Here is a 13,947-nt window from a genome sequence, read left to right as displayed (position 1 = left end):
TTGGTTGAGGGGCATTTAGGTTGTTTCCAGGTTCTGGCTATGACAAACAAAGCTGCTATGAACATAGTTGAACACATGTTCTTGTGGCACGATTGAGCATCCTTTGGATATATACCCAAAAGTGGTATTACTGGGTCTTGAGGAAGGTTGTTTCCTAATTTGATGGAGGAAGGTCATTGGTTAATAAAGAAACTGCCTTGGCCCATTTGATAGGCCAGCCCTTAGGTGGGTGGAGTAGACAGAATAGAATGCTGGGAAGAAGGGAAGTGAGGTCAGAGACGCCATAGCTCTGCATCTCTTAGGCAGATGCGATGAAGCTCAGACCCAGGATGGACGTAGCTAGAATCTTCTTGGTAAGCGCACCTCGTGGTGCTACACACATTAATAGAAATGAGCCAAGCAGTGTTTATATGAATACAGTTTGTGTGTTGTTATTTCGGGGCATAAGCAAGCCAAGCGGCCGGGAGCCGGGCAGCAGGAACGCAGCCCGCAGCTCCTTTCAACACTAATTTTCTGAGAAATTGCCATATTGACATCCAAAGGGACTGTACCAGCTTGCATTCCCACCAGCAATACAGAAGTGTTCTCTTTTCCCCACAACCTCTCCAGCATAAGTTGTCATCAGTGTTTTTGATCTTGGTCATTCTTACAGGTGTAAGATGGAATCTCAGAACTGTTTTGATTTGCATTTCTCTGATGACTAAGGATGTTGAACATTTCCTTAAGTGTCTTTCAGCCATTTTAGATTCCTCTGTTGAGAGTTCTCTGTTTAGGTCTGTACTCTATTTTTTTGATTGGATTATGTGTTCTTTTGGTGTCCAATTTCTTGAGTTCTTTGTATATTTTGGAGATCAGACCTGTGTCTGATGTGGGTTAGTGAAGATCTTTTCCCATTCTGTAGGCTGTCGTTTTGTCTTGTTGACCGTGTCCTTTGCTTTACAGAAGTTTTTCAGTTTCAGGAGGTCCCATTTATTAATTGTTTCTCAGTGTCTGTGCTGCTGGGGTTCTATTTTAGGAAGTGGTTCCCTGTGCCAATGCGTTCAAGTGTACTTCCCACTTTCTCTTCTATAAGGTTCAGTGCGGCTGGCTTTATGTTGAGGTCTTTGATCCATTTGGACTTGAGTTTTGTGCATGGTGATAGATATGGGTCTATTTTCATTTTTCTACATGTTGATATCTAGTAATGCCAGCACCACTTGTTAAATATGCTTTCTTTTTTCCATTTGATATTTTTTGCTTCTTTGTCATAAAGTAGTTTTTTTTAATGTATGTTAAAATCCTTGATTTATGTTTGGGAGTATTTGCCCTTGATCGGTTCTTTCTTTTCTGATGAATTCCCATACATGTTTTCTTCCCCACATCAAAAAGGTGAGCATATGGATCTGGGCCAGAAAGCCCACACCCCTCCCGTCAGCCTCATTCCTGGAGGGGAGGGACCCGACAGCAGGACGGACATAGTTTTGGTTTCATCAAAACTTTTTGCAGACTTTGAAATTTGGGTGTTGACACCGCTCCTTGCAGCCACACTTACAGCTACTTAAATTAAATCCACTCTTAGTCCTGAATAGAATTTAGAACACTTTAGTCAAACAATAATAAATAGTCGTCTGTCCTTATGTAAATAACTGCTTTCATAAACATCTGTGCCTGAAGATTGCTTTGAGGGGTGTTTGAAGTCCATTCTACTTCAAAGGCCGCTGATAACACTTTTTTTATTGGGAGGGGGCACATGCCACAGCACTCTCGTAGACTTACAGGAGTTGGCTCTAAGAGGCCCTAAGGATGAAATTGAGGTCATAAGCGTTGCAGCAAGTGCCTTTACCAGCTAAGCCATTTATCTGCCTAGTTGTTAGTCTGTTATGCTTTATTTTGAGACAGGACCTCACATAGCCCAGGCTGGCCCCAAACTTGATATTTAGCTGGAAATGACCTTGATTCTGGTCCACCACCTTCACTTTCTAAGAACTTGAACTTCAGACATGTATGCACTTTCATGCTGAGCTGGGGGTGGAACCTGGGGCTTCGTGCCTGCTAGGCCAGCACCCTGCCAGCTAAGCTCTCCCAGGCTTAATTCCAAAGAATATAGGGACTGACTTCCTGCCTGAAACTGGACTATTCATACTCCTGGGTCATCCACACATAATACTAGGAAGGCAGCTGGACTGGTGTACTCCTGTGTCTTCCACACATTATACTAGGAAGGCAGCTGGACTATGTGTGCTCCTGTGTCTTCCACACATTATACTAGGAAGGTAGAAGAAGAAACTACTTTTATTCTTGGGGTCCGGGGATGCTTGAAACAAAATCTTTCTTTGTGGCTCAGGCTGGCTTAAAACTCTCTCCTGCTTTGGTCTGAGTGCCTGGTTTTCTCTTTGAAGTCAGTGATAACACAGCTGGGACTTTGGAGACTAAGTATGGCAGGCTCCAGGGCTGTTCTGTGATGTTATTTTAAGCCTTCTCTTGTGATGTGTTTCCTCCAGCCTGTGAAGTGAAAAGAAATGAGTAATAGATGGCCAGTGTATTCTGTCTGTTGATAACACCCCTGCCGCCGAAGATGGCCAGTGTGTTCTGTCTGTTGATAACACCCTTGTCGCCAAGTCTGTCTAGCAAGTCAATTATTTTCCTCGTCTCTGAAATTAAAGGCCAGTGTGGTTTCTGAAAATGTAGGAATTTCTGTTCACTTAGAGTTTATATTGTCACTTAAAGCAAAGTAAAAATGATGAGACAAGAAATTGACTGATTTTAGCTTTATTACTAAATTTCTCCAAAACTCAAACCTAAGATCACACCAGCCCCTCGTGTCCTTGAGGGCCTTATAATTATATTTCTTAATAGCTGAAATGTCATTAAAATATTAAAGCTCAGTGTTGGCAGTTTGGGCCTTCAGATTTCACCCTGAAATGTAGTGTTAGCGGCACACATCTCGTCCCCTGTCTGTGGCAGCCTTTGAGGAGTCCCTGCTCCCTGGGCAGTAAGCACTGCCTCCTGCTGCTCTTCCCCTGTGTGGTCCCATCTGGGATGTCCCAAGGTGGTGTTGCTCCTGAGACGTTGGTCTAGATCAGCTGCACGCTGTGCACTGTGGGAAGCTGGCACTTAAGCTCAAGATCCTGATCTAGATCCACCCAGTTAACCCCTCACCCTAGACTCCTAACCATCGGATGTCATGTGAGATAAAATGAGTATTATCTAAGTTGCTGATTTGGTGGGCTGTTTGTTATGCAGCAACAGATAACCAACACGTACCCCCATAAAAGTTACTTTCATTATTTAAGTTTTAGCATTTGGTTTTGCTTCTCCTGTATTTACAGTTAAACTTGTAGCCCATAAATTGGTTGAAAACTGTATTGTCTCCCATTTTCTAGCTGTTTGGGATCATAAATACAGCCTTCAAGTTGAGCTTTTCTGTGTCTGGCCCTGTGGTAGAATTGCTGTGACTGGAGTCTGTCCACAGTGCCCTTTCACTGACAGGTGACGCCATCTGTGTGGTTCGTGATTACCGTGCAGGTGACTGGAGCTGCCCCGCGGTGCTCGGAGAGAAAGCAGACAGACTGACAGCTGTTCTCAGGCCGAGGCTCAGCAGAGAAGCTCCCATTACTTGGGACTCTGGTGCTTATTAATTATATAGGATAATCACTATGTGGGTTTTAAAGTCGTGTTTTTAGGATTAGTTAACTATATACTCAAACCTGACAGACAGCTTCTCAGCAGAACTGATGTGGCCAGAGGAGAAGCTGCAGCTTCTCCCATCCCATTTTCTCCATGGTGTTTTGAAAAGAAAAGGTTACTAATTTTTTTTTTTTAATTCCAACTTATTTTATTTCTTTTGCCCTACCAAATCAATCTCAGTGATGGTGGTCGTCCATTTATCACACTGATGATGCAGCCATGGTTACATCAATAACCAGAAGTGTGGCCAGGACAGGAGCTGTAGGAGACTCTAGGTTAGATCTTCAGGCTGAGAGGAGAGAGAATAAAGAAAATGAAAGAAGGTGGGAGGACTTTGGTTTTAGGCCTGGTGTGATGGTTCTGTAAATCCAGCCAGAATTCAAGACCAACCTCCTCCTCAACTAAGGACCTCCATGTACCAGTACACGTGGTGATTTTTAAAAAGAAAGAATATTTTCAATTTAATTAAATTTCTGTTTCTATCGTATAAATATCATTGAACTACTCCAGTCTTGTGGTGGCAGGACAGCTTGTTTTGGACAGGGTCTCCCCATCCGGGCCTCGGATGCTAGGGTTACAGGCCGTGCCATCACACACATCCTCCGGGTGTTCTTAAGAGCTCGTTTGTTGTTACTTTTGTTGTATTTGAGACGGGGTCTCAGGATGTCGCTTATGCTGACTTTAAACTCGCAGAGATCCACCTGCCTTTGCCTCCTGAGTGCTGGGGCTAAAGGGGTGTGCCACCATGCCCAGCCGCTGTAGAAACTGCTGGTGCCCCTCTGTCTGCCTACATGTAGTGCTTGTTGCTTCCCCCATGTAATCCTTAAAGCTGCCCCGAGCAGCAGTACCACAGGAAGGACATGGAAGTATCTTCCCAAGCACTTGTTGTCCTTAGATGGCTGCCTGCTCAGGGGAACAGAAAAGACTAAGGGAGCTAGAGGCTGATGGGAGATTGAAAAGGGGGTAGAATTTAGTGGCTGGCAGAAGGGGTTTTTGTCTTCAGCTGTGGTTGTGCAAGCCCCCCCCCCATTGTCCCATCAACAGTGCAGTCAAGTTTTCTCTGCAGATCCCAAGGAGTCCTGGACTCTCTCTCCTGTGTCCAGACTTGCATCCTCTGCACTCCTGCCGGCTCCCTGTTGTCTCTAAATTATAAACTCATAAAGTCATCACGCTTAGTACTTTAGCAGAAGAAAGATGGGATAAACCTGAAGGTAACATGGACAGACGCATGCAGAGGCAGAGCCTGCTTCCAGACAGGGACTTTGGAGGCAGGCTAGCTGGGTCCAGCCTCTTTGTAATGGTTTTCTCATCGGCAAAATGGAGATGATTATCAATTCGGGGCTATAAAAGTTCCCGAGTTAACATGGCCGTACCTGCTTTGGATAATGTCTGATACCAGGTCGGCTCCCTGTAATCATTCGCTTGTTCGTGTTACCACACTGCTCACCTCCGCAGTTGCCTGTCTTCGTGGCTCCTCCTGATTTGTAGTCAGCTTCCACTAATGTTGCCACCTTTAATACGTCCTGAGCACAGTCCTCACTCTAATGATTTTGTCTTGTTCTTTATTTTGTTTTTTCTTATTCTCAGGCCCAACACAGAGATACTTTCATTGAAGAACGCTATGGAAAATATAACATCAGTGACCCTCTAATGGCTCTTCAGAGAGATTTTGAAACACTAAAGGAAAAGAATGATAGTGAGAAGCAGCCAGTGTGCACAAACCCCCTCTCTATCCTTAAGGTGGTGATGAAGCAATGCAAGAACATGCAGGAGCGCATGCTGTCCCAGCTGGCTGCTGCCGAGAGCAGGCACCGAAAGGTAGGCTCGCCCATCGGCAGGTGTGTGCTTCGGGAGTCCTCAGAGGCCTCTGGAAATAATACCTTCTATCCTATCCTGTCCACCACCAGATTTCATGGGGCTCTGATGGGGCAGGGGACCTCCTAGGTATAAAGAGGTCCTTCAGTGACACAGGAGCCAGGGGAGCACAAAAGGAGCACAGATAATTGCACGGGTTCAGTTTAAGGACTGGGCAGACATTCTTGCAGGAGACATTCCTTCTTGTATGGCACTCCAGAGCACTTAGTGCATTTTATTTTCAGAGCTCAATCTTCCAAACTTTGGCAACAGTGAGCTTGTAGCTAAACAGAGCGTTCTCTGTTTGCTTACTTAAGTGATAAATAAAGAGTATTTAGGGAAGAAAAAGGATAAATCTGATTGCAGCCATGCAGGCATGGAGATTGTTCCATCCATTCTTCTTTTGTATTTCACCGCATGCTTGTAAAGCCATGAACAGCTCCTAGGATGCTTGCTTTTAAGCTTTTCCTATACTGGATGGAGGGCAGGCGCTCTGTTCTGTCTGATAGCTCAGAAGGAAGGGCAAGCCTGTGGTCCCTGAGTGCTTCATCTTCAGAGTTTTATTGTGGGTACATTCGTTTTTCAGCTTGTCGTTCGCTGCTCAGTTTTGGCCTGCAGACAATGTTTGGCAAGAATCTGCATTAAAAAAAACAAACTACCAGTTTAGATTTGGACCTACAGAGACAGGCATCAGCAGTGTTTTGTAGGAGACATTTTAACCAGAAAAATGAGATCGGCAGCTTCAGACTTAATGGACATTAGTTGGTTCCCATGGTTCTCTCCACAAGAGCTCACTGCTAAAGCCATATCTGATGGGCTGTCCCCAGGCTGGGTCTTCTTGCCTGTCAGTCTTCGGTTTTCTCCATTGAGTCCAAAGGATAGGTCCTTAATCATGGGTAGGCCACAGATATCCCCTAAAATACATAAAATATCAGAAGTGTACGCATTTTTATGGAAAGTGTATTTTTTTACTTTTAGTCAAATTCCCAAAATTGCCTAAGATCTTTTGAGTCTGACCTAGAGTGTGTCATCCCGAACATTCCTGGCAGTGTGTTGAAATGTGGGCTAAATTGGGACTTTCACATGATGAAGATAAAAAATTCTTCATCAGATCCTCAAGTGGTGAGCAGGCCTTATTCCCACTTCATGCAGGAAGTGACTGAACTCTGCCGAACGACATCGTGTCATGGAAGGTGTAGTACAGTTTCAGATCTAGGTGACTGAAGAGAGGAGAAAGTTAAAAATAACTGAAAATTCCTTAGTATACTGTTTCAGTGTGAAATGTAAGCAGCATTAAATTTTTGAAAACAAGTGATTTGCCTGTTGTGTTTGGTTTCTTGAGACAGGGTCCGCTCTAAGCCAGGCTGGCCTACGGCTCTCAGTGTGTCACCATGCCATGTTCCCACATCGCCTACCCGGCAGAGTACCTGTCTGCTCCTGGGAATGTTACCAAGTGGGGCACTTAATTTCCCAGAAATCAATTAGCTCTTTGAGGTCGTTAGTAAGAGGAAGCTTAAAGTCTGAACCTCGCGGGAGGTTCCCAGTGTCTGCCCTTCGCTGTGGTGTGGCTGTTAACTGACCCTTCACCTCTGGAAAGATTGGGATCCACACAGCATAATGCGCTCACTGCTGGTAGTGGAAGCAGAGTTCCTTAGTCACCTCTTCCCTTGCCCAGCCCCCACGTGGATTTGTGGGTTCGTGTAGCCCTCACTAGGTTTGAACTCAATATGGAGGTAACCGAGCACTGGGGTTACAGATATATACTTTCCATACCTAGTTTAAAGGAGAGTCTTCCTAATTGTCTGAAAGTCCAGGCTCTGAACCAGCCTCCCTGAAGCCCCTGCTACTTCCAGGTCCCAGCTCTTTGGGAGTCTGAAGACTGCTCTTTTCCCACTTCAGAATGTCATTAAAACTTGTCTGGGCCTGGGAGATGGCCGAGCAGTAAAGGGCCCAGGTTCAGTTCCCAACACACCCACATCAGGCAGTTCACCACCACCTGTAACCGCAGCTCCATGAACTCTGCCGCCGTGGGCAACCACACTCATACACACCACACATAAATAAATAAAATGAGTCTTTTAAAAAGCTTTCTCCCCTATTAAAGCCATTCTTGTCTCTGAGACTTTATAGTTCTTTTTATTCCTTTCTGTAATTTTTTAAAGAATTGTTTTTTATATATACAGTGTTCTGTCAGCATGTATACCTGCATGCCAGAAGAGGGCACCAGATCTCATTATAGATGGTTGTGGGCCACCATGTGGTTGCTGGGAATTGAACTCCGGACCTCTGGAAGAGCAGTCAATGCTCCTAACCTCTGAGCCGTCTCTCCAGCCCCTTCTTTTTGTAATTTTAAAGGGCTCTCAAAAGAGAAGATAGGTAAACCTTGTCTACCAAAAAGGTTTAACCAAAAGCCTTTCTATTAAATTTAAAAACTAGATTTTTTTTAAAGTTCAAATGCTAATATGTTTTCATTTTTTATTTATTTTTGAGGTCAAATCTCCCTGTATAGCTCTGGCTGGCTTGGAACTCTCTGTATAGACCGGACTGATTTCACAGTCATAGCGATCCTCCTGCCTCTGCCTTCTAAATCCTGGGATTATAGGCATGTGACCCCATGCTTGGTTTTTTTCATTTTAAAATGGAGTTCCATGTCATAGAAATTCTTCTTTCTTCATTCCTAAGAATTTTTATGAGGCAGAGTCATGAGAAATGGCCATCGAGGTAGCTGACAGTGCTGTGCCCTGGAGGGCTGAGCCGAGGCACTCCGGAAGCAGAGGCACTGCGTGATACATTCCTGTCCAGGACATGGTGTGGGTGTGGATCCTTCCGCAGGGTAAATGGACAAGTCATTAGAGTTTTCCGAAAAATCATCACTTAGGGTCCTAGTAATTGGGCCTTCTGCACGTAGGATGAAGTAGGAGCCTTTCCTGTCTTATCTAGGTATACAAAAATAAGTATTCTTAGTTGAGTAAGGCACAGGATGTCCCATTTGAGATGTTTAATTTCAAATTCCCATTTTGGTACCTCCAGTGACAGCATTGAGAATAATACCTCAGCCTTGTAAGGTCTCTGTCTCTCTCTCTTTGTCTCTCTCTCTCTCTCTCTCACACACACACACACACACTCACACACCCCACCCCAGCAGGTCCCTAGTCATTCCAAACTACATATGATTTCCCAGACTTCTGCTGGTCCTCAAGCCTTCAGAACCCCACAGCTAATTAGTCGCTCTCTTGTCTCTGCTTGCATTCTTCTGCACATTCTTCAGCAAAGTAGATGGCCTGTTTCTAGCACATAACTCGCATGTCTTTCTCCCTGCAGACAGCATGCTCCTTGACGACCCTGGCTGGATTTCATTTGTTTATTATTTAATCTGGAACCCTCAACTGTTAAGTGATATAAATGTGATTACTTGATATTTAAAAGTAAATATTTTTAAATCCTTTACAGGTGATCCTTGACCTTGAAGAAGAGAGGCAGAGGCACGCGCAGGACACTGCGGAAGGAGATGACGTCACCTACATGCTGGAGAAGGAGAGGGAGAGGCTGACGCAACAGGTAAATCAGGAAGAAAGAGCATGATGGCATTTGCTTAGAATGACATTTTTAAAGTTCATTTTCAGTGTGCAATATTACATTATAAGTCTTCAGAGAGAAGATAGGACGTTCTGTGTTTATCGTGTCTGTTTCTAAAACGTCTTCTTTTTTTAAACATAGGTTACTTGGGGTTGGGGAGATGGCTCAGCTCCCCTGTGTTAAGAGTACACACTGCTTTTGCAGAGGACCCAAGTTTGGCCCCCACATCCACATCAGGTGGCTCACACCTCCCTGTAACTCCAGCTCTGGGGAATCTGATGCCCTCCTTTTTGTCTGCAGTGATGCCCGCACTCATAACCCCTACCGCACCCACAAGCACACAGTCTTAGAAACTAAACCAACATAGAGCGCTTAGTGGGGCTGTCATCTGTAGCACATACTTTAGAGGTCTCTGATTCTCAGAGTTTTTTGTTGTTGCCTGATCTACAGTAACTGTGTGGCCTGTCACAATTCAATGTACCTGAAGCAAAGATGGCAGGACACGAAACAACCCTTCATTCCTGTATACGGTGCTGTTTTCAATTCTTTAGACATGGTCTTTACTATGTAGATCATGCTAGCCTTGAACTCACACTCTTTAATTTTTTTTAAATATGAACATGACTTACCCTGTTCCCTCTCATTCAGAGTCTGTGTGATAATATTGGACAAACTACATTTAGGTAGATCCAAGGATGGTGGTGCATACCTCTAATCCTAGCTGTTGGAAGGAGGATTTCAAGTTCAAAGCCACTCTCAGAGTAAGACCTTGTCTAATGCATGAGGATTTAAGTGCAGCTATTTAAGATTGTTCTTTTTTTTTTTTTTTTTTTTTTAGATCAGAGAAAATGATTGCTGGAACTTTAAGTTTGATTTTCAGTGCCTCTATCCCCAGATCTAGCTTGCATATGTTCTGTATTTGTTTTGGCTGCTTCTGTGTTCTCCCCACATACCTAAAGCACAATGGAGCATCATATTCCCGCTGCTTGCCCTGAAGCAGTTAGGAACTCAAACGCCTCCCAAGTCATCAAGCAAAGATTAGATCATAATGTGCGGGGGTTCTGTGTGGGATGTTTTCAGACTTCAGAAATACTGATTAACCTAAGCGCCAGCGTACAGTTTTAGCACCATGCCGCAGAGCGCAGCTAGCAAGGGCACTCCCTGTGACCATGGCTCTAGTACATCCTTTGGTTTCCCTGCTCTAATCAAGGTGTGTGCTGACTTTTTTTTTTCCCCTAGTTGGAATTCGAAAAGTCCCAAGTGAAAAAATTTGAAAAAGAACAAAAAAAGCTGTCTAGTCAGTTGGAAGAGGAGCGCTCCCGCCACAAGCAGCTCTCGTCCATGCTGGTGCTTGAGTGCAAGAAGGCCACCAGCAAGGCGGCTGAGGAGGGGCAGAAGGCCGGAGAGCTGAGCCTGAAACTGGAGAAGGAGAGGACCCGGGCGAGTAAGCTGGAGGAAGAACTGGCAGCTGAGAGGAAACGAAGCCTGCAGACGGAGGCCCAGGTGGAGAAGCAGTTGTCTGAGTTTGATATCGAGAGGGAGCAGTTGAGAGCCAAACTGAATCGAGAGGTGAACCGGACCAGAGCCCTGAAGGACGAGATTGAAGACTTGAAGAAGCTCGTGAGGGACCTGGAGGCCGCCCAGCAGCGCAGTGGCACCAGTGAGCAGTGCAGAGGGCCAGCGACCGCATCCAGGGGCACAGCCACAGAGCCCCCGCTGCAAGTGTCTGTGTCCTGCCAAACAGAGAGTGTTCAGATAGAGAGAAGCCACGGGAGCATCCTAACCAAGCTGACAGATACTGGTCCCACCACTCCTACTTACTCCTACGCAAAAGTCAATGGCCACTGTGACCCGGAAATACAAACTACCAGGGACTTGACCTCAGGCAGCAACACAGAAAACCAAGGGCCTCCGCGAGAGAAATCTGTGGTCTCGGCCCAGGAGAAGCCGGTAGAGAATGGCGGGTGTCCTGTCGGAGCTGAGACTCCGGTCACAATGCCGAGTCACCTCCCTTCCAGTGGCAGCTCACTGTCTCCCAGCAGCACCGCCTCCTCCTCTCTGACCTCCTCTCCCTGCTCTTCGCCAGTTCTAACCAAGCGTCTCTTGGGGTCGTCGGTCAGCAGCCCCGGCTACCAGTCTTCCTACCAAGTAGGAATCAACCAGCGGTTCCACGCAGCTCGGCACAAGTTTCAGTCCCAAGCAGACCAAGATCAGCAGGCCAGTGGTCTGCAAAGCCCTCCATCCAGGGACCTGTCCCCTACCCTTTTAGACAACTCTGCTGCCAAGCAGCTGGCCCGGAACACGGTCACACAGGTGCTGTCCAGATTCACTAGCCAGGGGCCGATCAAGCCAGTCTCTCCCAGCAGCTCTCCCTTCGGTACAGACTACCGGAACTTGGCCAGCACTGCCAACCCAAGAGGTGACGCTAGCCATTCGCCTACTCCAGGGAAAGTGTCTAGTCCTCTGAGCCCCCTGTCTCCAGGAATCAAGTCCCCAACCATCCCCAGAGCTGAGAGAGGAAACCCTCCACCAATCCCACCCAAAAAGCCTGGCCTCACCCCATCCCAGTCTGCTGCCTCTCCCGTGACCAAAACTCATTCCCAGACGTCCTCCTTGACCACCACAGAAGACCTCGCCAGCAGCTGCTCTCCCAATGCCGTGGTGGCCAACGGCAAGGACGTTGAGATACTTGTGCCTACCAGCAGCTAGTCCCTAGGAGTGGGTCTCCACATTTGACATTCCACCAGATTTCGTTCAAGAGTTCCGAGATAAACCTTGGCGTCGGATCATGTTATTTATTTTGATAGTAGCCATCTGTGTAATACATTCAGTGTATTTACCTTTTGTATTTTTTTAAGTAGAAACTGAGTACTCTGGGTTTTTATGACTTGCCTGTTTGTACTGAGCTAGAAGGGGACCTCATAGACATCTCAAGCTCCGCGGTCACCGGCGTCTGGCGATGGAGAAGTTGGCGGTGATCTGCAATGCAGTCGGCTTTGGAGCTAGAATCACTCAGCACTCATTTCAAGTTCTGCAGAAGCAGTTCGTGCAGATTTTTATTCCAGATGAAGATGCTTTAAAAGTGCCTGAAATAAGACTGCCACGTGAGCGATTCTGCGGCAGACACAAAAGACCGAGATCCTCTGAATCTGAATGTCAAAAACCAACACTGCTCTTAATCCTCTGACTGTTGATTTCAGCTTTGTGTTCTGACCTGAGGTTTGCGTAAGTGGAGTGGAAATCCTTCCAAAGGGGCGTGAACTCTCTGTCAGGCCGAGCTTTGCGCATCACTGAGCCCTTGAGAAACCCTCCCGCGCACTGAGCAGTTGGGGTGCTGATTTTCTTGTACTCTTGATAAGTCATCCTCAAGTTTCCCACATCAATCCTGGACCAGGGTGAAATCACATCTCCATTCCAAACCACCTTCGAGCATCGACTGTTGGGAACTTCCGGTTCTGGTCGCTTCTACTTGAACAGGAAACGACATAATGAACTCTTTATTCTGTAATCAAAAAGCAATAACTTAAAAAGTCACTCTTTGTAATATTGTAAGTCAGAATTATACAGGTTTTACCTAATTGTTACATTTATTCTCCATGCTGCCAGCACTTGTATCTGTGGAACCAAATTAACTTTTGCCCAAATGGAAGTATACATATTTCTGTATAGATACATGCCCCTTTACGTGTTCAGCATTCTCACACTTAAGCACATAAATATTAGTGTGATTGTACCTTTGGAGTCTGCAGTGTAGTGTAAAGGACAAGTAGAATCGCATGTTAAGATTACCTACCAAAGCAACCTCATGTGGCTTGGAGCCAGCCAGCCAACAAAGGAATCCATTTCTCAAGGAAGTGGGACTGTCCCAGATGAAGCCCGAATCGTTAGCCTCATAGAAAGACACACTAGAGTAGCCCTGGTGCTGCAGAATTCAGCTGTTCCTTCGATTGCTGCCCACTAGTTTGTAGTTGAGGGGGATGTAGTAAGCCACAGTGTCACAACCCCATGTAATAGAGCCACCCCTTTAAGCCCCAGCTGCTACCATGCAGAAATTCCAGACCAAGGTTACCAGTTCTCCAAACATTCAAGGAATTCAAATTTCTGTAAGACAATTATTTCCAGGAACTGATTCAAAATGGTTTTAAACACTACTGATTGGATAAACATGGCTGCCGTTGATTTCAGCGTGTAAGCTACCAAGCTGCAACCCCTTTCATCCCAGACCTTCTGCTGTTTCCCTCATAGTGACTTCGTGTAGACAGCAACCTCTGGGCTTCTCTGCTGTGTCAGCTACACCTGACCGAGTCCCCAGAACAGAACAGTCTCCCTGTTGGCAAGCAGAACTCTAGACAGGCCAGCTCAGGACACTGGCTATACAGCGTTGTATCCGGAGTAGGAGAGAGGAAGACCCAGTGTCTGTATGCATCCTCCAACCAGCATCAATCCAGAAGCCCCCGACCTGCTGTAACCTTTTACAGGAAAGGGGAATGGGTGCTGTAGGGAACACTTGATCATGTGTTTGAAAAGCCAAAGGATTCGGTGGACCCATCCAGGTTAGATAACGCACAAGGCATTAGACATTGGTCTTCTTGAGAAGCATAGAGCTGTTTAAAAAAAAAAAAAAAAGTCTTCCCCAAAATTTAATTGTTAATAACTTTTAATAATATTTTTCTTAACTCATCGAGTCAATGGGTGAGAGGCAGGTGGTGGAATCCGTGGGCAGGTCAGCAGCAGAGTGCACTGTTGACTGATGAAGGTAGGTGCGTGGCAGATAAAAGTGCTGCTGTCGTCTAAGACTCCCCAAAGCAATACTGCATTGGATTTATTCCTGTTGCGGAGCCAAACAGAGCA

General features: G+C 45.8%; 1 protein-coding gene across 5 annotated transcripts in view; it reads left to right on the top strand.

The window, feature by feature from the left end:
• Nucleotides 1–13,678, top strand: part of Cttnbp2nl (CTTNBP2 N-terminal like) — a 48,900-nt gene extending 35,222 nt beyond the window's left edge. For all 5 annotated transcript variants that reach the window (XM_057793817.1, XM_057793819.1, XM_057793820.1 and 2 more), the window contains exons 4-6: nucleotides 5,254–5,484; nucleotides 8,971–9,078; nucleotides 10,336–13,678. In XM_057793817.1, the coding sequence (XP_057649800.1) occupies nucleotides 5,254–5,484; nucleotides 8,971–9,078; nucleotides 10,336–11,805 (1,809 nt within the window). In that variant the 3' untranslated portion in view covers nucleotides 11,806–13,678. The remainder of the gene's footprint in view (nucleotides 1–5,253; nucleotides 5,485–8,970; nucleotides 9,079–10,335) is intronic.
• Nucleotides 13,679–13,947: the final 269 nt, after the last annotated feature.

This window comes from Chionomys nivalis, chromosome 18 (genome assembly GCF_950005125.1).
Source record: "Chionomys nivalis chromosome 18, mChiNiv1.1, whole genome shotgun sequence".
Lineage (NCBI taxonomy): Eukaryota > Metazoa > Chordata > Mammalia > Rodentia > Cricetidae > Chionomys > Chionomys nivalis.
This window is presented reverse-complemented; position numbering and strand designations above follow the sequence as displayed.